General features: G+C 37.1%; 2 protein-coding genes across 11 annotated transcripts in view; both read left to right on the top strand.

The window, feature by feature from the left end:
• kcnip3a (Kv channel interacting protein 3a, calsenilin) overlaps positions 1–6990 on the top strand; it is a 44254-nt gene extending 37264 nt beyond the window's left edge. For 3 of the 9 annotated variants that reach the window (XM_043247813.1, XM_043247820.1, XM_043247818.1), the window contains 8 exons: positions 2514–2516; positions 3004–3128; positions 3809–3878; positions 3973–4043; positions 4126–4233; positions 4349–4453; positions 4543–4605; positions 5459–6990. In XM_043247813.1, coding sequence (XP_043103748.1) covers positions 2514–2516; positions 3004–3128; positions 3809–3878; positions 3973–4043; positions 4126–4233; positions 4349–4453; positions 4543–4605; positions 5459–5506 — 593 coding nt within the window. In that variant the 3' untranslated portion in view covers positions 5507–6990. Of the gene's footprint in view, positions 1–596; positions 1692–2513; positions 2523–3003; positions 3129–3808; positions 3879–3972; positions 4044–4125; positions 4234–4348; positions 4454–4542; positions 4606–5458 lie in introns of those variants that run through there. The other 6 variants (XM_043247812.1, XM_043247819.1, XM_043247817.1 and 3 more) reach the window with 4 other exon arrangements.
• A 3410-nt stretch (positions 6991–10400) lies between these two features.
• slc23a2 (solute carrier family 23 member 2) overlaps positions 10401–26541 on the top strand; it is a 28428-nt gene continuing 12287 nt past the window's right edge. Inside the window, exons 1-6 of one of the 2 annotated variants that reach the window (XM_043246759.1) lie at positions 10401–10676; positions 19265–19327; positions 21017–21264; positions 22720–22815; positions 23547–23663; positions 25224–25381. In XM_043246759.1, coding sequence (XP_043102694.1) covers positions 19315–19327; positions 21017–21264; positions 22720–22815; positions 23547–23663; positions 25224–25381 — 632 coding nt within the window. In that variant the 5' untranslated portion in view covers positions 10401–10676; positions 19265–19314. The remainder of the gene's footprint in view (positions 10677–19264; positions 19328–21016; positions 21265–22719; positions 22816–23546; positions 23664–25223; positions 25382–26541) is intronic. The other variant, XM_043246760.1, reaches the window with a different exon arrangement.

The raw sequence follows: 26541 nt of genomic DNA, 5'->3' as shown, positions 1-26541 counted from the left end.
GCAATGGTTCTTTGTGATCTCAAACCTGGGTCACGAGCTCAGGCTGGGAACCAATGGCAGAGGATTTTGGCTGATTAGCATGATGAAACATTCTGGAAAAAAATTAAAAATAACAAAAACATTCTAAAAAGAAACCATTTCTCTGTCGACAGGCAGTGGGATTTAGCGATCACAAATTGCTGCATTCTCTTTTGCTTCATCATAAAAGGAACATTTTTACTTTTTTTTTTTTGTTTGCAGGAATTTAACGTTTCTAAAACTTGTAAACGTGCAATTAATTGATAAAAAATGACAGTAAAGACATGAATGATATATATGATTTATATTTCAAAAAGAAAAAAAAAATGTTGTAATTAGTACAGTCCAACAATTAAATGAGATTAATCACTTCCTAAATAAAATATGTGCATGTATACATGTAATATATATATAATATATATAATATATAATATATAATATAATATACACAAACATAAATATATATATATTAATACTAATAAATGTATAAAACAATTCTGAAGTTGAATTTAGTTTTTAAACAATTTAATACGTGAATTTATTTGACTTTTTCAAGACCCATTTTGATCACATTTGCACTCTGATACTACAGATTTATTGAATTTTGGCCTGTGAAATCCTTTTTTCTTGTTTATGAAAACTATAAACATCAGTCGTACTTTTGTTTGCATCGTTATTATCAATCTGCTTTGAAAACTCTTGAGTTCTTCGGGCGCTAATGGTTTTGTTTGTCATAAATCTGTTGTGCATGACAAAATCTAAAAGATGGCTCTTGGCAAGAGAGCACTGAATAACAATGCTGCCAGAGGATAAATGAAGAACAGTCTCTGCAGATCACTGTCGGATCACAAAGGCTGAAATACAGAGAGAACAATTAGTCGTGGGAAACTGGTTCACAAGACAAGGGAAGCAGGATTTAGGGCACCTTGTGATTGTGCATCTGTTCCAATAACTTCAAATATTAAATGTCCATTCCAGACCAATCAAAGGCCTGAAATCTTTTACTTTCGTCAGGGAAGCTTCATACGAAACTGCATTCCTGACGATGAAACTATATCTACCACAAAATGTGACGATATGGCTGTTTTGTCTCATTCAAAGAAGAAAAAATGTCTGTTTTTATCGCCATGTCAAAGTTGAAGATTCACGTTGGGGTTGTGTCTAAATCTAATTGGGACACCCTCGTCTCCTGAGCGGGAGTTTTCTCAATTCCCTTTGAAAATTGTGTCAGAGTGAACTTTTAAATAGATGCGAGAAGAATAGAGGCATAGAAATAATGAGAGAGGAGAGTTACCGGCGAATATCTGGACTCCAAAGTCATTTCGGACGCAAGGCTAAGAGAAGATGACACCAACATAAGATGCTTTTTTGTTTTTTCCTCCCCCGAATTTTATTCAAAGGGTGTAACAGATGTTTCTTAAATCGGGACAGCTGCCCGTCTTTCTACCCCGGTTGCGTTATCAGAGAATAGTTATGCCACATTTATGAAGCTGGTGGAATTTACGGTGTAAAAGTGGTCTGAGCTGGAAGAACAAGACGTGTTGAGGGACAGAGTGTCAGGATGAGTGTGAGATGGGAGACCGAGGGCTTACAGACCGTGGGCATCGTCTGCCTGGTCTTCATGTTTCTCAAACTCATGCATCTGCTTGGACTCATAGACATAACTGAGACAGGTGAGAGAAACTAGATGGAGATGTCGTTTATAGATCTTTTGTGTGTCTTATGACTTTAATGCTATGCAGCATCTGTGGCATTTCAGTCAAAATATCTTATCTTCCTAAAATAAAATGCATTTATTCGAAAGACAAAGTTGCTTGTAATATTAAGATATTATTCCAATATATTTTTCTTGGTTTAATCATAAAATCTGAAATTTTTGTTAGACTGAAGTTTAAAAGTTAATGAAATGTTCATTTCGTTTATCATCGAACAGTTGTTGCTTCCCATATACAGTTTTGTTTTTAGATATTTGTGTGTAACATGTGTAACAGCATTCCAGATGGTCTGAAAAAATCCTTTTCCATGTACATTTTTGAGGATTTTTCGATTCTTTAAGCTTCCGGTGTCTGTTTAAATAGGTAACTTTTGTTTCCTAAAGCTTCACAGGGTTATTTGCTCTTCTTTTACATTATTCATATACTATTATAGTATTTACTCATGTTTTCAGTTATTTTAATATTTCCATTTCAATTTTAACGTAATTTTTGTTTTGTGTTTTTGTCGCACACACACACACACACACACACACACACACACACACACATTTCATCTTATTTCAATGAACATGATTAAATGCAGTAGTAAATCGTTTTAGTTAATAACAACACTGATTCTCTTCTCCCGTCCACTTTTGTTTTTGTTTTTTTAGTGATTGTTCTATTTTTTGTGGTTTTTTGACCTGACCGTTTCTCTCTTTTTTTCCTCCTCTCACTCTCTCTGACCCTCTCTGTCCTTCTCGTTCCTCCCTATCTCACTCTTAACCTGTTTTTGTAAAGACGGTGAGTGTAAGCACCTGTCTTATTTAGCCTCTTTCCTTTGTTAATCGATCTATCGCCTTTTCTTTTTGTGGGATGCTTTCTTCATTATGTGATTGACTACGCTAGCTCATATAGCAGACCTCGCAAGAAATACTGAATTTCACCAATTAGAATGGCTTAAGCACAACGGTAGGGAAACCCTAAAGCGAGTCCTTTCACGATGACACAAACAGTCAGTCACATTGAAAAAGAAAGAGTCACCCCGTCTATCAAACCTCCATTTCTTTCTCTTTCCTCTTCCTGCACATCTTTGACTTTTATGCTAACTCTTTTGCCCCTTTTTCCTCCTCTTTCTCTCCTCGCAAACGCTGTCTCCTTCTTTGAAATGCTCTCTCGCCCCATCCCGTCCTGCATCCCATCAACTCACCCCCTTCCCGACCCCCTCCTCCTCTATCTCTCTGCTTTCCCCCCTCTTCCTCTCTCTTTTTTTGCTCTTTCTCTCCCATAGACAGCAGTGACAGTGACCTGGAGCTGTCCACGGTGCGACATCAACCCGAGGGTCTGGAGCAGCTGCAGGCTCAGACCAAATTCACCAAGAAGGAGCTGCAGTCCCTTTACAGGGGCTTCAAAAACGTGAGTGTCTATTGAAGAGAGGGCGCAAATGAGGATTAAACTTCAGAAGTTAATGTTTGTGATCAGTTGTGGGCCAGCTATCAAGACTGTGTGAATGATATGAAAAAAGTTTTAAAGTCAACCTTTTATGGACAGCTCTTCATTAAAGGTCCAGTACGTAAGATTGACAGCTAGTGGTTAAAATGGGTTGCCTAAAAAACAAAGGCATTCTGCCACCAAACACACATTTTAGAGTAGAATTCAGAGGCTGCGTAAACATAAAATGTTTCCTACATAAAATATATACAAACGTATTATGTTATTTTTTAGAAGAGGCAAAACTCAACTCACCAGAACATCTTCTAGACTATTCTGTATGGTGCTACGAGTCTGTAGATATGACTTACTTGACATAAGTAGTTTTACTGTCCACCAGGTGAAAATTCAATCCAACTGCGAGCGGCAGAAGTATTTGAGTTATTCATTAATAAAATGCTGCTGTTCATCTTCAATGAAGAGCTTTGGGGTTGTGAATGTTGTTCTTTCTGTTTGTATCAGCAGATGTGTACTATATAGGACAGAAAACTAGCACATTGCACTTATTTAAAGCCTTCACGAGCTGCCGATGTGGCACAGTGAGAATTAGTCCATTATCTGTTTAATTAAATGTTTAATTAGATGTGCCTCTCTTTCCATTTAAGGAGTGCCCAAGTGGTTTGGTTGATGAGGAAACTTTCAAGACCATCTACTCTCAGTTCTTTCCCCAAGGGGGTAAATATGTTTTTTTCACTAAATCAGTAATGTTGATTTTGCATGACTTGCGATTTGGGACTACTTGGACTAATTCTTTGTCGTAATTCCTCAGATGCCACCACATACGCCCACTTCTTGTTTAACGCGTTCGATCTTGATAGAAATGGCTCGATTCGTTTTGAGGTGAGATTATCCTTAATCACTGCTTAGACGATAAAGAAGTTTGATTTCATCACCTTTTTCCATTGTCTGCTCTCTATGACAGGACTTTGTGATCGGTCTTTCTGTGTTGCTGAGAGGATCCGTCACTGAGAAGCTCAACTGGGCTTTCAACCTTTACGACATCAACAAGGATGGATACATCACTAAAGAGGTTCTCGTTAAAACGCTGTATTCTGATGCTCCAGAGGCTACTTCACTCACACTTAAGTAAAAAATAAAAAAACAAACAAAACAAAACTTAGTGGTGTGTGTGTGTGTGTGTGTAGGAGATGCTGTTAATCATGAAGTCAATCTACGACATGATGGGCAGGTACACCTACCCCAGTGTGCGAGATGAAGCTCCATCTGAACATGTGGAAAAGTTCTTCCAGGTATCAGTAACCAGCACAGTTATATGAAGACACCAACACAATCTTACCAGAGTCTTAATATCTTCTACACTTTCTACATTTTCTTATAGAAAATGGACAGAAATCGGGATGGTGTGGTCACTATTGAGGAGTTTATTGAGACCTGTCAGAAAGTAAGACGTGTTTAACACTTACAATGCACATATTAACATGCATCTTTCTTAAAATCGTTATTAAATCGTTATTTAATTGAATGCAAAAATGTGCAAATAGCTTGCAAAACCATTATTATCAAAATTTAATTGAAATGTCTAAATTACATAAATGTGACCCTGGACCATAAGTGTCGATTTATTGATATGGCGATTTATGCATCTTCTGGCGCTTTTCGTTAATGTATGATTTGTTAGAATAGGACTGTATTTATGACCGAGGTGAAATCTGGAATTTGAAAAATAATAAATCTAAGTATTATTATAAAGTTGTAAAAATTATGTCCTTAGCAATACATTACCAATCAAAAATTAAATGTTCATATACAAAATGCAAAATATGTTAATGGACCATGATATTTACTTAATATCCATCATTTTGACCCATACAATGTTGGCTTTTGCTACAAATATACCGTGCTACTTAAGACTGGTTTTGTGCTCACAAACAGAAATAAAACTCTCCTTTTGTACATATTTTGATATGTGAAAATGTGAAAATGTATGGAAATTATTAAGTAAATCTCTTCATAAGTAAATGTTTACACTACTTAATAAAAAATGTACTTGAACTATATAGTCAATTTTAAAAAATTACATTCTATTTAGTACAAAAGTAAATAGTTTTTAAAGCCATAACTGATTGCAATTATTTCAAGCATTCATAGTCATTTCAGTGCTGTTGATCTTCTTAAAATCATTCTTATTTAAATCACATTCAGTGCAAAAAACTCGTACATTTAAAAAACATTATCTTTAAGGTTGATGCCGACTATTTTAAGCGGTCATAACCGACTCCTCTTCTGCTTTCCAGGACGAAAACATCATGAACTCCATGCAGCTCTTTGAAAATGTGATTTAGGACGGGAGGGGAGCAATCTAGAGCTAAAGCAGCCCTCAGTGTCCCAATCCAGTTCTCTCCACATGTCTATATACCAAACTAGCACAGCAGTCACTCTCTGTCTTGTCCTGTAGCACTACTCCCATGCCTGCTGCACTCCGTAGAATCGTACTATAGACCAACACATAGCCTACAGTATGGCATCACAGTTTGTACTTCACAGCAGGACTACTTTTAAAAAAGAAAAGCCTGGACGGCTGGGATCCTTCCAGTTGCTAAATGCCGGCTACCGTATGGTGGAACTTTCTGATCCGAATGAAGTAGCAAAGCCACGTTTTGTATCACTGGTCGATGGATTCCAGTGGGCTCTCTGACGTCCATATAAAAACCATCACCGCTCTGGACTGCTTTCTTCTGCCTTACGAATGCGGGACATTACAAGACTCAGTCTCAACCTTCCAGATACCGTAGTTTGAAGGAGAGTACAGTAACTATGGATTTCAAGGGACCCAAAGGAGCATCTAGCACCAATGATGATTTGAAGCACATAATACTCACCAAAAGAACAAAATTAATGTGATGAAAACCGACCTGAAGCATGCCTGTCCAAATATGTGAGATATTTGTGATTTTCTTTGCATGGAGACTGACAAAGTTGTACATTTTCTTCCTTGTAAGCCAGTAGGTCCCACAGAAGACTGTAAGCAAACTAAAGCAACTGTATGCGTGAAGTTATAGTGTACCAGTGTTTATAAGTTCTGCTCAAATCTGTATTGCACATATCAGTGGGGCCAGGATGATTTGTTTGGTCACATTTGATTCTTGCACAGCAATGGGGAGTATTAAAAGTTATATTTACAGTGTAGGCATTTTAGAGGTATAGAAGTACGTGTTTTATTTTCAGGAATGTATTTATTTGTCAGGCAGCGTCTGATGGAATGCAGGGTTCGGGCATGAACGGACATGTCCTGGTTATTAAAATTGTGGTTTACAAGTTTTATTATTATGCTCATTTTAAAAATTTGGATTTTGCTATACATATATATATATATATATATATATAAATATATATTTGAAACAGACTGAGATATATACTTTACGAGAGGCTTCTTTATCTTATTTTTTTGCTTTTGCCCACATGATTTGTAAAGGTTAATTATTATTTTATTAAGTACAGCACACAGTGGGCAACCTTGAGAATCTCTTTGTTATATGACAGTCGTATTATCAGTGATATGGATAGCTTTTGCTCTTACGCAAACTAAAAGTCCCCTTTTGTTTGGGGATGGTGGGAAACTATTGCTCATCTATAAAGGAACTACTATAATACTATGATGAAGGTGAAGTTAAAGATTCAAAGCTATTTAAAAGTCTGTTTTCAGTTCACTTTCAGTAGCAACACCTAAATTACCTAAAAGCTCTTATTTATTTATTCTTTGTTTATTTGGTTGGAGCAGATACAATGTAGATCTAATGAATAAAAGATGCACTACTCTTGATCAAAACCAGTGTGTTTCTGTCTATGTTATTAATGCTTTTAAGCAGAGTTGGGGGTGATGCATTACAAGTAATGTAAAAAGAATACTAAAGTAGATAAATGGTAAAGCAATGGAAGTCATGCACTATTTTTCAGTGGTTCTCAACCAGAAGACTGGAGCACAGTAATCTTTTTTCTTTCTTTTTGTTTTTTTTTGTTGTTAATGTAAAACTTTAAAATTAGCCACTGATCAGCAATAAGTGCTTTCCTTGAAACAGGCGACTTTTAAAGGAACTTCTGCGTAAGTGTATGTGTGTGTGTGAGTGTGCGTGTGTGTGTGTGTGTGTGTGTGTGTGTGTGTGTGTGTGTCTGTGTGTGTGTGTGTGTGTGTGTATGTGTGTGTGTGTGTCTGTGTGTTACAAGACCAAATCTCATATATTAAAATAATACTAGATTTGCACCTTAACATTTATCTGAAACTAAAGATCTGTGGGTACGACTGTAAATGTGTTTATATAGAATATTGTGTCCTTACAGAAATGCTTATCCCCATTGGCTATGTTTATGGAAGTCTGTGTGTGATCTGGTTCATGCTGGAGAGGCGTCTCCGTTTTGTTTGCTTTGGGTGTCTGACTAGGCAATATAATCTTTTCTAATCTCCGTATTTTCCCCCGACTCTCATGTAATCGTTTCTACCGCTTGTGGTTCATCTTCACCTTTCACACAACATCTTCCATCTTAATACAGTTTCTATGTGATTTCTTGAAATGTCGGGTAAAAGTACAATATACTAAACCATGTAAAATGTGAATGAGGCGAACAGACCCACTAACCTACATTTATCAATTAGCACTAGCTATAGATTAACCACTGATTCGGGACACGAGCTCTACAACTAGCAGGAAGAAGAGGAGTCAACACTGTCTAGTACGTGTTCATGTGTTATGAAAGCAACTGGGACTGTTTCTCCCATCTGTTCAGGCCTGCCTCTTACCTGCTGCTATTTCCAGGAGTGACATCACTTCCTGTGTGCATTTATGGCCAGAAATACATTCATTGATGCATGCCGTTTATAGCTTAAGTGCAGATATTAAATTACGGAAGACGCAAACGACGCATGTTTTGTTGTCCTGCGTTATCATGTATGATTATAAGAGGCGTGCGAGTTGTTACAGAAAACAGAGGGAGAATATTTAATCGAGATGTACAGTAAATATACAGAAAACAAATGTTTAAATGGGCATAGTTTTAGGAGTCTTTTTAAAGGCCCGTGGCCTCTTGGCTGGATCACAACCATGTTGATATATAGCACTGCAGCTCGTGTGAAGATCTGGCCAATGTGTGCTAAGCAGCCGCTGATACCCTGGAATTCACAAAAAAAAGTCAAATCAAAGCAAGGTTTCAAACACACGTTATCTTTATTAATAAATTGCATATTTGAAATCTAAACACTACATTCTCACCAAAATAAATGCAAAATGCCTCAATTATGGCTTTTTTGTAAATGACCCGCAGTGTGTAACACAGCTCTAAGTGACTGAAAACATCCAGCAACGTTTTAAAGTGCACCGCGTATGAATTTAATGTCTCTCGAAAGAAAAAGAGTCGACCGTGAATCACTGAAACGAGTCATTTTTAAAAAACTAATCCCAAGTCTTTTCATGTTGATGTCAAAATTAAACATTAGCATATTGCCCGCCCACTTGTTGGCCGCTTTGTCGCATGGGGACTCCCACACCAAAATATGATTTTTTTTACTGAGTTTTAGTTTTATGAGTTTTATTACTTATTTTATTACTCACTTTAAAACTACATTCCATGACACAAAAACAGTGAAACAGCTGTTATCACTAGAATATTCCTCTCCACCACGAGATACGAGGAACCGGAATGAACTGTTATATAACATAAGACCAATTTTTTTTTGTTTGTTTGTTTGGTATTTGGCTGTATGTAAATCAGGTATGGGCCTGTGTGGGGAAAACGGTTAAACATAAGCTATAAGCAATGATCACACAGCTTGCTTTAAAAATCGTGTATGCCTCTACGAAACACAAGCAAACCCACTCTTTCGTCCTCAAAACACTTATTTTAGGCTTACCAGTCGACACAGTCATTATTGTTAAGTCCTACTCCAATTATGTTTGCAATTCAAGCATCCCAGTCATTGTTTGTATGAGAAAACATCATACAAGTGAGACACGTTTTGTCTCACTCCCTGCTGCTTAAAACAAATAGTAAAATAAATAACAAAACCCTTTTTTGTCTGTGAGAGTTTTTTTTATTAACTATATATATACGAAATAAATGTCATACACACAATAAGTAGAAAATTTATTTTTTAACCTATTCGCACCACTAGGGGGACGCACAGAGTCACTGTAAAAAGTTACTGTAAATATACATACTCCCTTTGTGTGCATATTTCGAGAATGTCCATGTCGAAGACGTAAAAGCAATTCTATTACAAATTGCATGTAGACAGTTCCTTAAATATTTTCATTTCTAGTTTAGCTCTGCTCTGCCTCAACAATAAGATTAAACGATATAATAAAGTGATTGCAAGATTCTTTATTCAGTGCTGCTTTTGTAAGCCTGTGTTCACATGTTCAGTGATTTGTCTAGTCAGTGGTGTTCTGCTCGCTCTTAGACCCTTCATTGAAAGCTTAGCAAAACCCCTAAGAGCAACATTTCCACAACAAACACTGCTTCTTCTGTGTCCTCAATGGCCCTCTGTTGATGGAAAATAACTGTTTCAGCGACCTCCCTGCAATTTGCTCGGTAATGGTGTTTAGTAATGATGATACTGAAAAGCAAGCCTGTAGCTGAAGTTGTTATTTTTATTGTATAGCCCTGAATGGCTTAAAAGTTTGGTAACGTACCAGTTTGGTAATGTACTAGTCAAAAACTGTACTAAAATATCACATGCCTCGATTAAAACCTGGTCTTTAACGCTTAAAGTTTCTCTGTTTCGTAATGTGGAAAGAGCAGTTTAGATCATTGGTTTCATGTAATTAACGGTTACTGAATGTAGGTCAATTAAGTAATGACGCGGTACAGGTTGAAAACCGGAAGGGGGCGCCAGAAATTTAACAAAAGGCCTTCAGTGACACCGAGGGCGGCTTTTTTATTTTTTACAACGGGTTTTTATTTGGAATATAAATTATTTGAACGATTTATTAAGTTGTTTTAAAGGCTAGCTCATTTAAGCGCCATTTGTACCGTAAAAAGCAGCACGTCGGAAGAAACGGGAGTCCTGTGAGATGATAGGGGGCGTGTGAAGAGGTTGTACTGAGCGGAATCACAGGGGCGGAGCGACACCGGCAAAAAAGATGACTGGGATGTCGCGTCATCGCCTGTGAACAATCCCATTGGCCGGAGTCGCTAGAAGGCGGGGCTTATGAGCGTTTCGACGTCAGAGTTTGTTTTGAGCATGCGTTGAAATACCACAGTGCCCCGTGTGCGGTGTGTACGTCCGTGTGTCGCTATATAATAGAGAAAAATCGCTCCGCCAAACCCCCGCTCGTCAAATAAGCCTGTCTAGGCAGAAGGCCCTGTCCTGCCGAAGGTGCTCGGTCAGAGAAAGCCGCCGTTTCTGTGTTTACCCGCAGAAGTGGTGAAGTAGGACACTCGGTGCTGCTAACGTTACAAGGTACCACGGCAGAACACAAGGGGAAATTACAGAAGAGGACAACGAGGTTTCTTCCTGGAAAGGTGAGAAATAACGACTCCTTGTGTTTCATCACACTTTAGGTGTATCGTAACCGCAAACGCACATTTTCCTGATACCAAATAGGCGCGATTAATATAATAATGATTCAAACATGTCCTAGGCTAGTCGCATCCTATCAACACCTCAGCGAGATGTGATGCTGGCTTTTAACTGGGTCGCGTATATCTACAGTGAATACGACTCCGTTATATGATCATTTACAGTTTTCGTCTTTGGTATGTCTGGTAGCCTATATAAAACACGGCGTTGAAATATAGATCCGTCCGTTGGGCCACGGCCACAGAGATGTCGAAACACTTGACTCTTTTTAAAAGGCCACGTGCTTTCGGTCCGTCTGGTCGGAGATGTATTTTCTCGTCTCGTCGTAACCGCCGGTGACAGCGAGGTAAGCTCTCTCTGCGCACACGCTCGATGCGTTTCATCGCTTAAATGGGGAATAATAAAATAAGGTCGTGTTGAAACGTCGCGTTTGATTAAAACCGAACGCAACGCCGTACCGAGCATATGGGGTTTCCAAATATTTTTCACGACAGTTTAAATATTAAACATTGTTATCTAATACAAGTGTGCTGGTTTTGGTTATCTCTGAGAGGTATGTCAAGGTTAGTAATAATGTGATGGAAGAGGTGACAAAGGGTGAAGCATGTGAGAAGATGTAAGCAGGTTCATGCCGGTTCAGGAACTGACGCCATCATCTGTGGCTCCTGTGATGCAGTCTGGACATTTATTGTTTGTGCCTCATTAAATATTACGAGTGGTTTTGGTCATTGGTTTATGTTTTCCCTTAGAGATTTCTTAACTCTAAATGGAGGAAATCGGTAATAATTGTGGGCCAGTAAAAGTTTCTAGGTTAATTTCAGGCTTCTTTGTCACGTGATGCTTCATTTGCTGAATTGCTGCTTTTGTTATTATCAGTGTTGAGAACATCTGTGCTGCTTATTTTGTGTGTGTGTGTGTGTGTGTGTGTGTGTGTGTGTGTGGAAAGAATAGAAACTTCAATTTATTTGGCAGATAAAAATCTATACTAACATTATAAATGCCTTTACTGTCACTTTTGACCAAGGTAACATCAGTGGTTAGAGAAGTAGTCTATATATTAATAATATTGCTCGCCTCTGAAAAATGTAACGTGTTGATCCATGCGAACCAATCCCCAAGCCATCTTCATAGCATGAAGTTGATGGTCTCATTGGAAACAAATGAGTAAATTATTGTTAACATTTGTACATTTTAATGTGCAAAACTGTTCAGTGGTGAATTTTAAAATCTGCTACCTGACATATTTAAATTTTCCTCCGCCATCTCTATGAAACCCAGCAATCATGACTGGAAATGTCATGGAAATCATTTGATCAGATGAGAATACTGCAGTATGAATGGAATTAGCTCTCTCCAAACTATGTTATGCATAGGAATAATAAAGGGCATCTATAGCCAGCCTATGCTCTTCATCTTTCTGATTCATTTGTTGTTTTTTTCATTCACAATGTAAGGGCCGCTTCGGGTATTTGTGTAAATAATGCCAGAAATGTCTATTCATGTGGTGGCGTATGAACTATGACTTTTGAGATCGGTCTGGTGGGTGACATCTCCATCTCGATGCCAGTAATAACACTCGTGTGTTTTCTGATAAGTGGGCAGTTTGCTAAAGATAACGAGCGTCTCTGAGAACAGAATTTAAATAATTTATTGACTCTTTTTGAGCCGTTCCTTTATTATTATATAAACCCGAAAGACGTCCAGGGTTGCATAAACAATTTAGATAAACAGATTTAGCTCAGAGGAACACGGGCTTGGATAGTAGCAGCTGTATTTTATAGCACAGGCTGTCAAGACCCTTTTGAGTGGAATGCTTTACTTAAACAAATCTGTTGTGCTTGGTTTAGACTTGCCTTAATATTGCACAGAAAAGTTAAAAGCAGTTGATCCTAATAGCATTTCTCATCTGTGATTTGTGATCTGTGAGTGTGTTTTAATTAGCTTTTGTGCATAGAGAGCTGAAATAACGCTTTTTTGTGTGTCATCTTGCTTTTGTGTCAGTTCGCGTCAGCATTTGTCAGCAGTCGCTCTTCACAATCCAAGCATGCCCAGAAGTGGATTATTTAAGAAATTGCCAATTAACTGTATCGATTTCTCAGAGCTTAAAGTGAGTGAAGTGAGAACTGTGTAATTAAATGGTGAAGCTGAGATAGCATGTTAACAAATCAGTAGGCTGACAGTTACAAAACCTTAGCTAACACACCACTAGAAAAACAAGAGGGAATTAAAGTCTTTCTTCCTCTTTTTTTTTTTTTTTTTTTTTTTTTTTTTTTTTTTTTTTTTTTTTTTGACTCTCTTTTTCTCAGTCATCTGATCACTCTCAAATTGGGAATTAGTCCCGTGAAGCAAAAAAAAAAGTCATAACTCTCCCTAATGCTATTTCAAACCAATTCTGATTCTCTGTTCTCTTTTCTGTCTCCTTTTCTTTTCTTATGAAACGTTTGCATTGCAAGTCTTTTCTTATCATTTACAGAATGTTCAAGTCTTTTGGGTTTTTGGTTGGTGAATGCAATCAGACCAAAAAACATACTCCTATTCAAACTGTTTGGCAGAAGATATCATTCAAGAAACGATGTTAAACTTTACATTTGAAACCATTGTGAAATAGCCCAGACATTTAAGTTAGGATTCAGAACACCACCAAGTGACCTTTGCAGTAAGATTCTGCCTATATTTTATTTACCCTCATGTAATTCCAAACATGTATGATTTATTTAATTCTATGAAATACAAAAGAAGATATTTTGAAGAATGTTGGTAACCAAACAGTTTCGGTCACTTGGATGGACTTGCAAAATATCTTCTTTTGTTAAAGGTAAGTAAATGACAGCTTTTTGTTCATTTTAAGATTTTCTGTTGTTGTATTTAATAACATATCACTTGCAATTATTGGCCTCTGATTGAAGACCTGATTCAAACCTTTTGGTTTGCAGTAATGCAAATTTTGAGGACACCTCACTTTGGAAGCCTCTATTATGTCACTGGTTTCTCATCCAAACCTCACCCTTTTAGTTTTTCATATTGCATAAGGCAATTTGTGAGATTTAACTCCATCTTTTTTTTTTAAGTTTAGATGAGTCAGTGTTCTTAATAGCTTCCGAATCAAGTTTGAAACAAAGATTGCTTGAAACAATATGATTTGTAGCAAAGGGCAGAAGTGTGTGACATTTGAAACCAAACATGTTTGATCTTTCAGCTAACACAGTGTTGACACTAAACGCAAATGGCGTGATGTGACGCAACAAAAGATAAGAGAATCCTTTATAATCAGTGATTCTGTCTAAACTGGATATGCCACAGTAAATACCAGACAGTAAACTGATGCCCTGTTCTATTTCTGAGATACTCCAAGTGCTCTTCCGTCATGGAGGACAAATAAGTGTGAATTGGTTTCTTTGTGCAGACGGTCTCCAGCAATAGTATCCAGTAAACTAACCGGTGTTAAGGAACCTACCATTGAGGTAAAGTTTCTTTTAAAACCGTGACGACCGGACAAGTTTTCTTTAGTACATTCACTTATTTCAGGGGAGAAAAGTGACATGCAGAGAGCACACGTATCATTTGTGACGCTCCTTGGAAGTATGAAGTTATCTGAGAACTCTGAAGCAAGATGTTTGGGAATCCATTAGGTGTGTGACACTTCACAAGAATCTTCATCTTCATTCTTGCCTTTTCTTGCTACTTTCAACAGTGACAAACATGTTCTTTGACTAGTTTCAGATATGAAAGGCCACACAAAAGGCATCATATCCTAGCATTTAATTAAGCAACATCATGTATAGCTTATTATTTTTAGTTTTTATTTACACATTTTGACTCGTTTTTTATTAGTATGGAACATTGGAGAAGTGACTGGAAGCGAATGGGAAAGATATAGTGGCGGGATTTGAATTTGGGATGCCCGTAATGTAACGCTAAGTGTTGGTGCACAACCTACATGGCTATCAGTGATGACTTGCAATATTTTTAAATTTCTATTATCACAATTAATTTTTTATGACATATGATCACTGGTGGGATTTTTTTTTTTTTATCACTTCAAATGATTAGGTCATGATTATAAACGCTTGACATCAGCTTTTATAGGGGATAATCGCACTGCAACTTCTGCATTTTGCATGAGAAACAACTTTTACAATATTTTTAGACCGATCCTCATATTGTTAACAGCAAGTAGGCAGAGGGTGATTTACCGGTATTTGATCTGATTGAACTACATATTAAAACAGTATTTTGCTCCAATGTGCAATCCCTGTCTTAATGATTTGTTTGGTTGAATTTGTGTGGTTGACCTGAAAAAATTACATTGAGAGCAGACAACCTGGATCACATGACCTTAATCGCATGCTTTTTAAATTTGACTGACAATGTCCTTTGTAGAGCCCCCCCATAACCTGTTTGATTCAAACTATTTGAGTTGGTATCATTAGGTTTAAAGAGTTTACTCTTGATATTGGTTCTTTTTTCTCCTCCATTTATAGTTCACCCAAAAATGAAGCTAAACCTGAGCTGAAATTTAGCATTAAATTGATCATCTCCGTAATGAATTGGTGCTGTGAAAATGAGAACCCAGACATCAGATTAATCCATAAATAATCCACACGAATGCAGTCCACGAGTCAACGTCTTGTGAAAAAGAAAATTTGCTTTTGTAAGAAACAAAAAAGACAATTAAGGGGTCATTGAATACAAAATTCACTTCACACAAGTTTTTTTTTAAACACAAATGTGTGTTGGGTGCATCCTATAATGATAAAAAGCCACCCATTCTTTATTTATTTATTGTCTGAAAAGAGAAAATCGTGTACACCTAGGGTGACTTGAGGGTGAGTAAAATTTGGGGTAATTTTCATTTTTGAGTGAACTATTCGTTTAATGTCTGAGATTAAGCAACTGAAGTGTTTTGTTGTTGTATGTAATAATGAATATATTATTCGTCGTTTATTCCTGACATCTGAGCCGCTGAAGATGCAGAGGATTACTTTCACTTTTCAGACCTGATTTTGACAGGGTATATAAAGGGTGTTTATTATGCTACCTTTTAAGAATTTTAGCCAAAGTACCTGGAAGTCTGTAGAGTTTTAGTACTACTCCTTTTACAATTTAATTTAGTGAAGTTCATGAGTTAAATCCGTTATCTTAACTTTAATCAGCCTGTTCTTTTGTTTTGATGCACACCTCTACAAATTTCCATTGACGTGCTGCAGTAGATCTGGAGCGGAGTAGATTCAAACCCTCACTCTTCAGACCCCCCCTTCATTGCCGTGGGGTCCCTTTGTGTTTAATTGATGTGCATCCAAGAGACCCAGTAGATATATTCATTTCTAAAGGAATTTGTCCTTCTTTGATATTCACTTTACAGACACTCAATAGTTTGACCTGCGCTACCCTGTGGAGGTGTGCTGTGATGCATAAATCTCCTCTCGCAGGGCCCGGGGCCGCTGTCCTGTGGTGTCAGGCTCCTACAGTCCTGTGCTATTGTCACTAATCTTACCTCACCACTGAGAGGGCTAATTAAACGGCATATTTGAGTGAATTAGCTGGTAAGAAAGAATGTGTTGTCATGGGTGTGGAAAGGTCGCCTCTTTCTGGGGGGAAACCAAGCATGCAGCTTAAGTGAGTGTTATTCATCGTTTATATACGGTTACAAAAATATTTATTGGCTTTTTATATTTATGCTGTTTTGATTCTAGTTCAGTTTGAGTTTTAGTAATAGTAAAAAATGTTCCCAAGAAATATAAAAAAAACCCCAAAACTATTATCAAAAATAAATTCACAGTTAATATGTAAAAGCTGACAGTAGTGGCAGATAACTGGGGAACGAGTTTAGGACAGCAGTTACGATAACTCCCTTGATAGATGCAAAGTGTATACCAACTTTACACACATTTCTTACTTTTATAATATGTTTTGTAATTTTTCTTTTCTATAGCACCCTCTTGTGGACACTTAGGGGCTTCATTGACCCTAATCTTAAAACCTTTGACTCGAGGAAGTCACATTTTTCAGCATGATGATCTTAGCATGATCAAGAGGAAGTTTGTTAACTTATAAATGCTGAGTTTGAGGAATTGAGTGAAATCTGATGAGTTTTATGTCACAAGTGACATGTTCACCTAAAGCTGACAGAACTAGTTAGTCTCCTGATTGTCAGAGCAACTCTGGTTTCAGTTCCATGGACACTGGAGGGTTACCTTTGATCGTGGAGAAAAAAAAAATTAAACGTTAAAAATATGCAAAAGTAGGGTCTTAACATTTTAGCTCTTTCAAATAATTAGATTTTTCAACAAGGACATATTAAATATTAAAACCGTAAATACAGTTTCTACTTCGTGTATGATTTGTTTTCAAATAAATGCTGTTTTTAACATTCTAACCATCAAAGAATCCCTGAGGACTGCTGAAAATTCAGTTTTGCCATCACATGAATAAATTGTATTTAAAAAAAAAACTTTTTTAAAAAATTTAATTATTTGTCGTTTTTTTTTTAAAAGTGTAATATGGTACAAAAAGTTACTGTAAAATTGTTATTTTTTTTTATATCAAATAAAGGTAGTTTTATTGAGCATACGTTTTTTATATATAGAGCTCACTGACCTCAACATTTTTGTATTCTCAGGAAAAATATAGAGTTGCCCAAAAAAAGTATGCGGGCAGTGGACCGTTAAGTTGCTGTATGAACTGTCTTTGGGGTTAAATTTGACACTTCTGAATTCCCATAAGTTAAGTGAAACCATTAACGATCACGTAATGCTAGATGTGTGGAGAACTGTCACATTCTGTCAGTCTCTCTGTGACCTTCACAGCCAAATATCTGACTAGCAGATGTCTCATAAAGGCTGCAGCAGAAATGAGCTCAGCGTGTTTGGTCTATAAATGTGCTTTGGAAGAGGTTGGGTATCTAGGTTTAAACTTTTAAACACCAGTAAGCTGTAATTATAAGGTAATGGGATCATTAAAGATGACCAAAATGAAGTATGTGCTTCACACACTAGTCACGAGTACGGCGGCACACATTGTTACAAATAATATTACAATATTACAATATTACAAAACATTCTGTCTGGACTTAACTATATATTTTTTTTCCAAAATCTGATCCATGAAGTCTGTCATCTCTTCAATATCTTTAAAGCACCTCAAGTTCTTCCTTAAATCTCCTCATCTAGTGTCCTAAAGCTGTTTTGAGTTTGTTGGTTTAGTCTTGCTCCAGTAATAATTGTTTCCTAGTGAGATTATGAGGTTTAAGGTTTCTATTTTGAAGTCTGGAATTGATATTATATGCACACAGCTCACCCCAGTTAGCCAAATATTTTTGTGGCCTCTTCCCAGATTCATGTTGATTCCTTGTTTGTGAGTTTGAGTTGTTGGATTTGTTTAGTTGCTTGCCATGTAATCAAACAGATCTACTTCTGTTTGAAATCAGGACTAAATCTGCTCAGACAAACCGTGTGTGACAGCAGTATCTGTGGAAGGATCTGTCCCGCTGTGTTTTGGACCATCCACTGATGATCACAGTACAAGGAAACGTATTATACCTGATGGGTCATGACTAACAGCAATAAAACTGAATGATGATATAAACTGACAGCTTACTTTATTTGTCTACGTGCCCACAGGCACACACACACACACACACACACACACACCCACACCCTGTTGTACACGTATAGACAACAAACACATCCCTGATTCGTGGAATTATTTTAAGATGTGTTCAAGTTCATGTATTCAGAGTTTATTAAAATGCATTCGTCTGCCAGATTTGTGCGGCATGCAGACATCCCATTTAGTTTTACTCATATGTTTAGTCACAGTTTCAGAAGGCTTCTGCTTGCCAACAACTGTGCGATATTTAGCAGAGCACATGATTTTATCCATAACTCCATGTGCAAAGAGTAAATTCTCACGAGGCAGCCCATGAAGTTTCATTTGAGACCGGGACTTCATGTGCAGTAACATTTTACATTTGTTTCAGTTTTGTGTGCAAATTCCAGTCGGTCTGGAATATTTTGTGAGACACAAAAAAAATATCTATATTAATTGAGTTCTCGCGAAAAGGGAAATGTGGTAGTTATGAATCACCGATTCTGTCTGTGAAAGTTTTCAGAAAGCTGCTTTGATTTCCTTAGAAAATTTTCGAGAAATCCTGTGGTGAATTTCAAGCACTGTTTAAACAAGTATGAGTGTGAGTACAAATTATTGTCTGTGGCAATCAACTGCCTGCCAAAGATGGTGTTGGTAGAGCTTAACTTGTTTTAAACCAACAATATTTGTGTAAGCTTTGTAAAGCGTTGGGCATGGGTTTGCTTATAGGCAAACGCATTCAAAATATCAACATGTTAATTAAACAACATAATTTGAATAATCAAATAGAAATGAAACGGCTTGTGATTTTTGTATTTTGGCTGCTAATTAATGCCTATGTCCTATCTTTCTTTTTGTCAACCCTCGTTCCTTTTCCATTTCCCTTCCTCTTTTCTTCTGTCTTTCTCTTTTCCACCCTCTCTCTATCCTTCTCTTCTCCCAGTTTAACCCCTCCCACACAGATGCTTCCGGCCGACCTGATTGGTGGGAGTGATGTGTGAACTAGGTACTCATTTCCTTACTGTCCCCAGCTGCACTAGAACACCTGCTTGCTGAATAAAGATCAATAGAATGTCACAGATACCTAGAATCAACTCTGTTTGATCAGCAAAATGTAAATAAGACTTTAGATTTAAAGCCTGTGTAAAGGCAATTCAAAGAATCGTTTTTAGACACGGTACAAAAGAAACGTATGGCTGAAAAATTAAACACTAGATTTCTTTTTTTGTGTTTTCTCCTCTGATGCTAATGCACTTGATGCCAATGGAGCACATTAGCATCAGTGGTTTCCAGCTCAATCGCAAAGTTTTTTTTTTTTTTTTTATATAACCTGGCTGATTTATAACACTTTTTTTTTTTTTGTGACCAAACAGAACATATTAAATATTGCTTTACACAGACTTTAAGTCGACAGCAGCTCTTTAAGGCAATATCTCAAACAATAGTAAATGTGGGGTCAGGAAAGGTCCACGAGGTGGGACTTGAACCCGGGACGTCCAAAGAGCAGCGGTGCTGAATGACGGCAGACTGCAAGAGGCTATTGGTGCAGCAAAACTTGATTATATTATAAAAGAGAGGTTTTTTTGAAGGAAATATCTTCATATATTGAACATATTATTATATGGCAGTGTTATTTAAATTATTTGGGTTTTAATGAATTAAAGATAACCTAACGATTAAGCGTTAATTTTTGCATTTTTAAGTATTTTAAATTTAAAGTGTTTAAAATTATTTCTGACCGCTTATATGGTGATTTGAATGAAAGAGGATATTAAAGAAAAAAATAATCTAAAAAGCCTGCCCTAACGATGTTGAATGCAAAACTACATCTAATCATGATACTAATCTATTAAAATCTAATAATCTATTAACATTCTACTAAATATCTGATCTACATGCATGTCGATGGGAAAATATCTTGACTTTTGTCGTGACCATGGCTAGTTTGGACACGTGTAGGAGTCTGGCACGGCATGTGCAGCACTTAGGGGGGGTTTTGTGGACGCAGATGGCTTCTAGATACCAAGCAGATGTGATTTGTCCTGGAGTTCAAGGCTGCTGCGGGATCATGGGGGATCTCGCTGACACGTCTAATCACTGTCATTAATAGGGAGGGTGCTGGCCCGAGGCCACAAGAAAAGTAAACAGGACTTGACGGTTTCGAAATCAACAACGTCCACTGATAAAGTGTACAGACCTTCACCAGTCACACGCTGTCTTTCTTCGTTTCTGTTTTCCATCTCACCCATCTTATCTTCATCATCCTCATTTCTCTGTCCTCCAAACCTCATTATTTTCACCTCACCAGCTAATCCCTTTTTGCTTGTGTCCATAAATATATTTGATCACACATCATTGTTATATAAGTGATCATTTGAGTCCAAAACCATACCGTAAAGCGTGGGATGTGAGTTTATAAACCGTTGTTCATTTGATTAATGTTTTGGATCTACATTTGTTTTAAGATTCCATTTCATTGCATAACTTATTTGTCAGTTTATTCTTCCTTTGCCTCCATAAAATGACTATGAAGTGCTAGTACGACGAAGGGATGTTTTTGGTAATTATAATGGTTTACGAATAGCCTGTATGGATTATCATTTTATTTTGTGGAATGATTGCAGGAAGTCATCAGAGGAGCACTTTCGTTTCATTATTCATTCATGAATAACTTTGCTCTGTTTTCTGACCCCAGATGACCTGGCTGGCCAATCAGTGGAGAATGAGAGTGTACTGACAGCCAGAGCAGCAGTGTTTCTACCAGAGCGCGAGCGGGAGTGGAGAACAACAGAGCCAGAGGGAGAGGAGGAGGAAGAGGCAGAGGAGCAGAGGCAAGGAATGGGTGTTGGTAAAAACACCACCTCCAAATCCATGGACTCCGCCGCAGAGCCTGGCAAATATGAAGAGGAGAACAAACACAGTGCACACTTCTACCCCATCCCAGTGAGTGTGTGTGTGTGTGTGTCTGAGTGGAAAGATGCTAAACATAGGGTCAGAAACAATACCTTCTAGCCTGTTATTACAGTGAGTCTACAGGACGCAGTGGTCACGTGTACTTTAAGCAGGACAGTGTGGAGTGCAGATTACAACCCTAAATAAAAAAGCTGGCTTTTTAGAACGTTCTATTTCAATTTGGGACATACACAACTTTTTTCAAATTTGTACTTTTTTTTTTTTTTTTTTTTTTTTTTTTTTTTTTACAGCAAGCATGCTTTAATACCACAAGTGACATTTTTATAATAATACATTTCAAGTTGTAGTTTAAAATTACATTATGCCTGTTCTACGTGAAATAATTAAATTAACCGCAAATAATAATCTCTTTATTAACATTATAAACAAACTTTAAATATAAACAATAACATATAAACACATGAAAATAAATTAAAAATAATTCTACCCAATTTTAACAAATAATATAGTGTAAAATAATACTAAATGAATTATGCAGTTTGTTTGTGTTTATAACGTGAGCATCATGTTTTCATTATTTTAACACTGCAGGAAAGGTTTTTCTAAAAGTGAAACAAACCAAAAAACCTATAAGTAGCTGCTACTTTTTGATAGCTTTTTTTGCTGCTAGATATTCAAATTTAAATATATGATTTTAAGAGATTAGAGATTCTGTTTGTCTTTTGTTTTTTTTCACAGAAGTGACCCTTTATCAGTCAGTTCATTATGGACTGCTCTCTGTAACTTTATCTGTTCACTTATTTTAAAAGAAGTGCCAAGACTCAAGTTTCCCTTAGTCATGCCTAACACTCCCTTAAATTCAATTACATAACAAGCCATGTCTTGTAACATTCATGTGTATTATATCATTCTTTTAAACCGATGATGAATTGTTAGTGACGCATGTTCTTTTCCAGTCCCCTTACTGAGTCACTTCTTTATATACTAATTGTTTGAGGTTGTTTGAAAGACCGTTTTGCAGTTATCTAAGTCTTCTGTCTTCTATGATGTAATTAGAAACCACCAAAAACTCCTACTTTAGAGCTTAACCTCATGTAATCCTTGTTTTGGTGAACTCTTCCCTACATGATTGTGGTCACTTACTGTATCTGCATAACCCTGTCTCTGAGAGCCCTGGTGAACTTTAGCGGATTGAGATGTTTTGCCAGTGAGGGGATGTGATATCATGAGATGTAAAACTGTGCGCTTGTCAATGAAACCCAGGCATTTGAATTTGGTGAAGAGAACCAAACCAAAGCTTCTGGAAGCTTAACCCTTCATGTGCCAAACTCACCTACATAATATCTGATTTCTTGCCAAAACTCACCCTTCCACTTTTATCCTTTGTCATGACAGCAGGAGAGTTTGGTATTAGTGTCACCTGTTTCTTTTTTTTTCTTTTTTTTTACTTGGTGAATAAGTGACATATATCTGTGTATTTGACAGGTGGTTAATGGTGCCGTGCAGACCCCCGGAGATCAGGATGCAGAGGACACGCAACTCATGGCCATTTACGCAAAAGACAGCCAGACCGAGGACAAAGTGAGCTTTTTGTAATGCTTTTGGTACTAGTAGAAATAATACACTTCACCTTTAAGTGAAGGGGCTGCCCGTACCAGTCATGCTTATCCATGTTAAGCCCTGTTCTGTAATAGCTCGGTCATTATGACTCGGCACTTTTCCCCACATTGGTAACAGGATTATGGAGGTCACATCAACCAGTAGAATTTCCCTTAGTTTGCCTCTAATGCCGCAATGCTGATGCAACACATTGGGATTCTTCTTTAGTTTTTGTCTCTCGTTCTCTCTCTGGTTCTGTGTTCCCACTAATGTTTTTGTCAGAAATTAGAATTATTTAACTGGTAGCTGAATTGGCGTAATAACTTGCATCTCAGAATTAAACTTTAGACACAGATTTTTTTATGGCTGTACTGTATCCTTGAAATGTATTTTAAGTAGTCAAATTGTTAAAACAAGTATGTATTTTCCATATTTGAGATGTAACAGAATAACACTTGTGGTAATATATTCTCTCGGTTTTGCAGTTTATTTCTCAGTTTGAGGTCATTTCAGGATAATTGCATGTAGAGGAACTGATTTCCTGCTGATGACGTTTGAATTGCCGGCAGTTTTGCTGTGTGTGTGTTTGAGTGCGTGCTGATGCTGTTTATAGCGTACAGCTCTCACTCAACGTCTCTGTAATAGAGATTGGTTACCATAGGAACAGTCCAGAGCCTGAATCCCATGTGTCTTGTGTTTCCTTTCCCCTTTAGTGCTCCATATCAGAGACTGTGGACAGTACAGACAGCATAGACGCCAGGAGAATGGACATGATATACACCATAGAGGACACCCCACCTTGGTACCTTTGTGTGTTCCTAGGTTTACAGGTACAAACACGTGCACAACCACATCTAGACGTGCTGACTTTAACATTCAAGTGCAAAGTGAGATGCCCCAGATGTTTAAGATATTAATGTACAAACTATGGCTCAACTAATGCTTTATAGCTTGAACCTGATTGGATTTAGAAATTGCAGCAGTGACCATTTGAAGCACTGACCTTCATCTTGACAGCAGTGGCCTCCAACTTTAAAGCGATGAATATTTGACTTCAAATTTCATCAGTGAAATGAAACTTTGAAGTTGCGACACTTGACTTTGAAATAGTGACCCTCAATTTTTACTGCTTGAAACTTTGACTTGGATTCAATTTTTAAATTTTACAGCAATGACGCTCGGTTTTACAGTAGTGACACTTGTCTTTACATGGGCCTGGACGATATATGGTTAAAAATTCACTTCATATTTCGGTTGATACAATATGATTCCAATATTGGTGTTTTTATTGATATGCAGTTTAAAATCTATTCAAATAGAAAGCAGTTTTAAATAGTAAAAATATTTCAAGATTTCTTCGTTTCTTCTGTACTTTTGATCAAATAAATGCAGGCTTGGTGAGCAGAAGAGAATTAAAAAAAATCTTACTGTTTAAGAACTTTTGACCTGGAAGTGCTGGCTGATTATTCTTATTGGCTTTAGCCAGAAAGAAATGGTATAAAAGTGCTTAAAGTCGCTGCAGAAAAAAAACATTGAACAACAACAAAAACTGAAAAATGTTGCTGTAGACGGGCTTATAGAAAAGCAGGAGGCGTTGGGTGTTAAAACAAGCGTTTTCTCCAGTAATTGCTGTAATCAAATCAGCTCTGTTCATGAAGACTACTTTATCTGATAAAAAACCTTTCTGAAGACAGTTGGTTTCATTTAGAGATACATTCATATAAACACCCAGGCCAACCACCACAAATATATTAATGTATTGGAAACACTGGTAATGTGTATTGAAATATCGGAAATGTATTTTAAAAATCATATCACTGGTATTGAAAATAATTATATCACGATACATATTGATATTGAATTATTATCTTTACAGCATTGAACGTTGAGTATAAAGCTGTGGCTCTTAACTTTAAGCAGTGAATCCTTGACTTGGAAGCAGCAAAACTCAATTTTACAGCAAAGAATCTTAGACTTTGAAATCTAGACTCTACAGCGGTGAAGCTAAATTTCCACAACTTTAAAAACATTGACCTTCAACTTTCAGTGCTCTAAACGTTGTCTTGGAAACAGTAACGCTCTTTTTTACAGCAATGGCACTCAACTTTACAGTAGCGAAACTCATCTTTATGGCATTGACAATCAAGTTTGAAGTGGCGGCCCTTAACTTAAAATCCTAGATTTCAGAGCAATGCGCCCGAATTGAAGCAGTGACCTTAGAATTTATAGCAAAGACCCTAGTCTTTACAGCAGTCACCCTCAACTCTCAGCAGTGAAACTAGAATTTATATCACTGGCACATGACATTAACGCAGACTAGAGATTTGATGTTCCCTTTTGCAGAGATAAAAATGCTGATATGTTTGTCTTTTCACACCGTTCTTCCTCAGCACTATCTTACCTGCTTCAGTGGTACTATCGCTGTGCCCTTCCTGCTCGCTGAGGCCATGTGTGTGGGATACGACCAATGGGCAACCAGTCAGCTGATTGGCACCATTTTCTTTTGTGTGGGCATCACTACCCTGCTGCAGACCACCCTTGGCTGCCGGTAAGTGTGTGTCTGTTAAAGCACGGCCTAGAACGTGTTCCGGACTTATTTTACTATTGTTACTATGCATGATACAGGTTCTCATGGTGAATCCCATGCAATGCTCCACTCTCTGTAGAGTTGAATTAATTTACAGGTAAGCTCAAGAGTGTATTTATACATTATAACTTATAACAAACGTATAAAAGTATTCCGAATTTGGCGGAAACCCATCTGTTGTGTGCACTTTTATTGCACACAGTATGTTGTGTGCTGTGGGTGGGTGGTTTTATTGATTACTTTCAGGATGTCAGATTCAGGCTCCGTTTGCAAGTGCACTTAAGTTCAGCAAGTACTGCTTCTACTTCACTCTCGTTTTGTTCACTTCCTTCTGGTAGAGAAGAGGATAACATCTAGAACATTTAGACCACAATAAAGATCAGCGCTCTTATTGGCCTGTCTACATAATTGTTATCGTAGTCGAAGTTATTTAGTGACTGTGGGATATTTACAGCAAAACTTTGTATAAAAAAACGAGTGCCTGTTCACAGTGTGAGAAAGTTATTAGCGCATTGAGATATGAAGCGTTTATGAACCTGTGATATCTTCTTCAGGGCGTTAAAGGAAAATAAACGCAGAAAAGCTCTGTGTCTTGAATGTAATCACATCCATACAAACATCTACATTGTCATCTGAGGAGATTACAAAGATTGAACAAATTTTTTTTTTTACTTTAAAACATGAAATGTGGAATTATCTGCTTTTCCTATAATATAAACCTTTAAGATGTCCAAAAAAAAATTTAGTTTTTATTTCCATTTCCCGGTCTTTCTCCTTCCTCTTGCTGAAAGTGAAAGTAACCTACTAACCTAAATTTTGGGTCGATTAAAATCTTTCTCTCATTTCTGTGAAGAGGAAGGGTGTTCCCAGGTCTTTTCCACTGGCTGCAAGACACAGACATTGGTATTCAAGATGCTTTTAGCTACATTCTCTCCTACAATTACATTTTTTTTTTTTTTGAAGGCCACTTTGCTGATATGGACCATTAGTCTAGCCTTGGGAGTTCTTTGAAAATATTTCATGACACTTAACACTCTTAGACACACAAGGCTGACCACATTTTATTATGAAAGAGAAAAAAAAAGAATTGGAAAATGGAAGAGAACATAACCGCTTTCTTG

This window comes from Puntigrus tetrazona, chromosome 8, assembly GCF_018831695.1.
Source record: "Puntigrus tetrazona isolate hp1 chromosome 8, ASM1883169v1, whole genome shotgun sequence".
NCBI lineage: Eukaryota > Metazoa > Chordata > Actinopteri > Cypriniformes > Cyprinidae > Puntigrus > Puntigrus tetrazona.
Note: the sequence above shows the minus strand (reverse complement) of the source record. Positions and strands in the feature narration are given on the sequence as shown.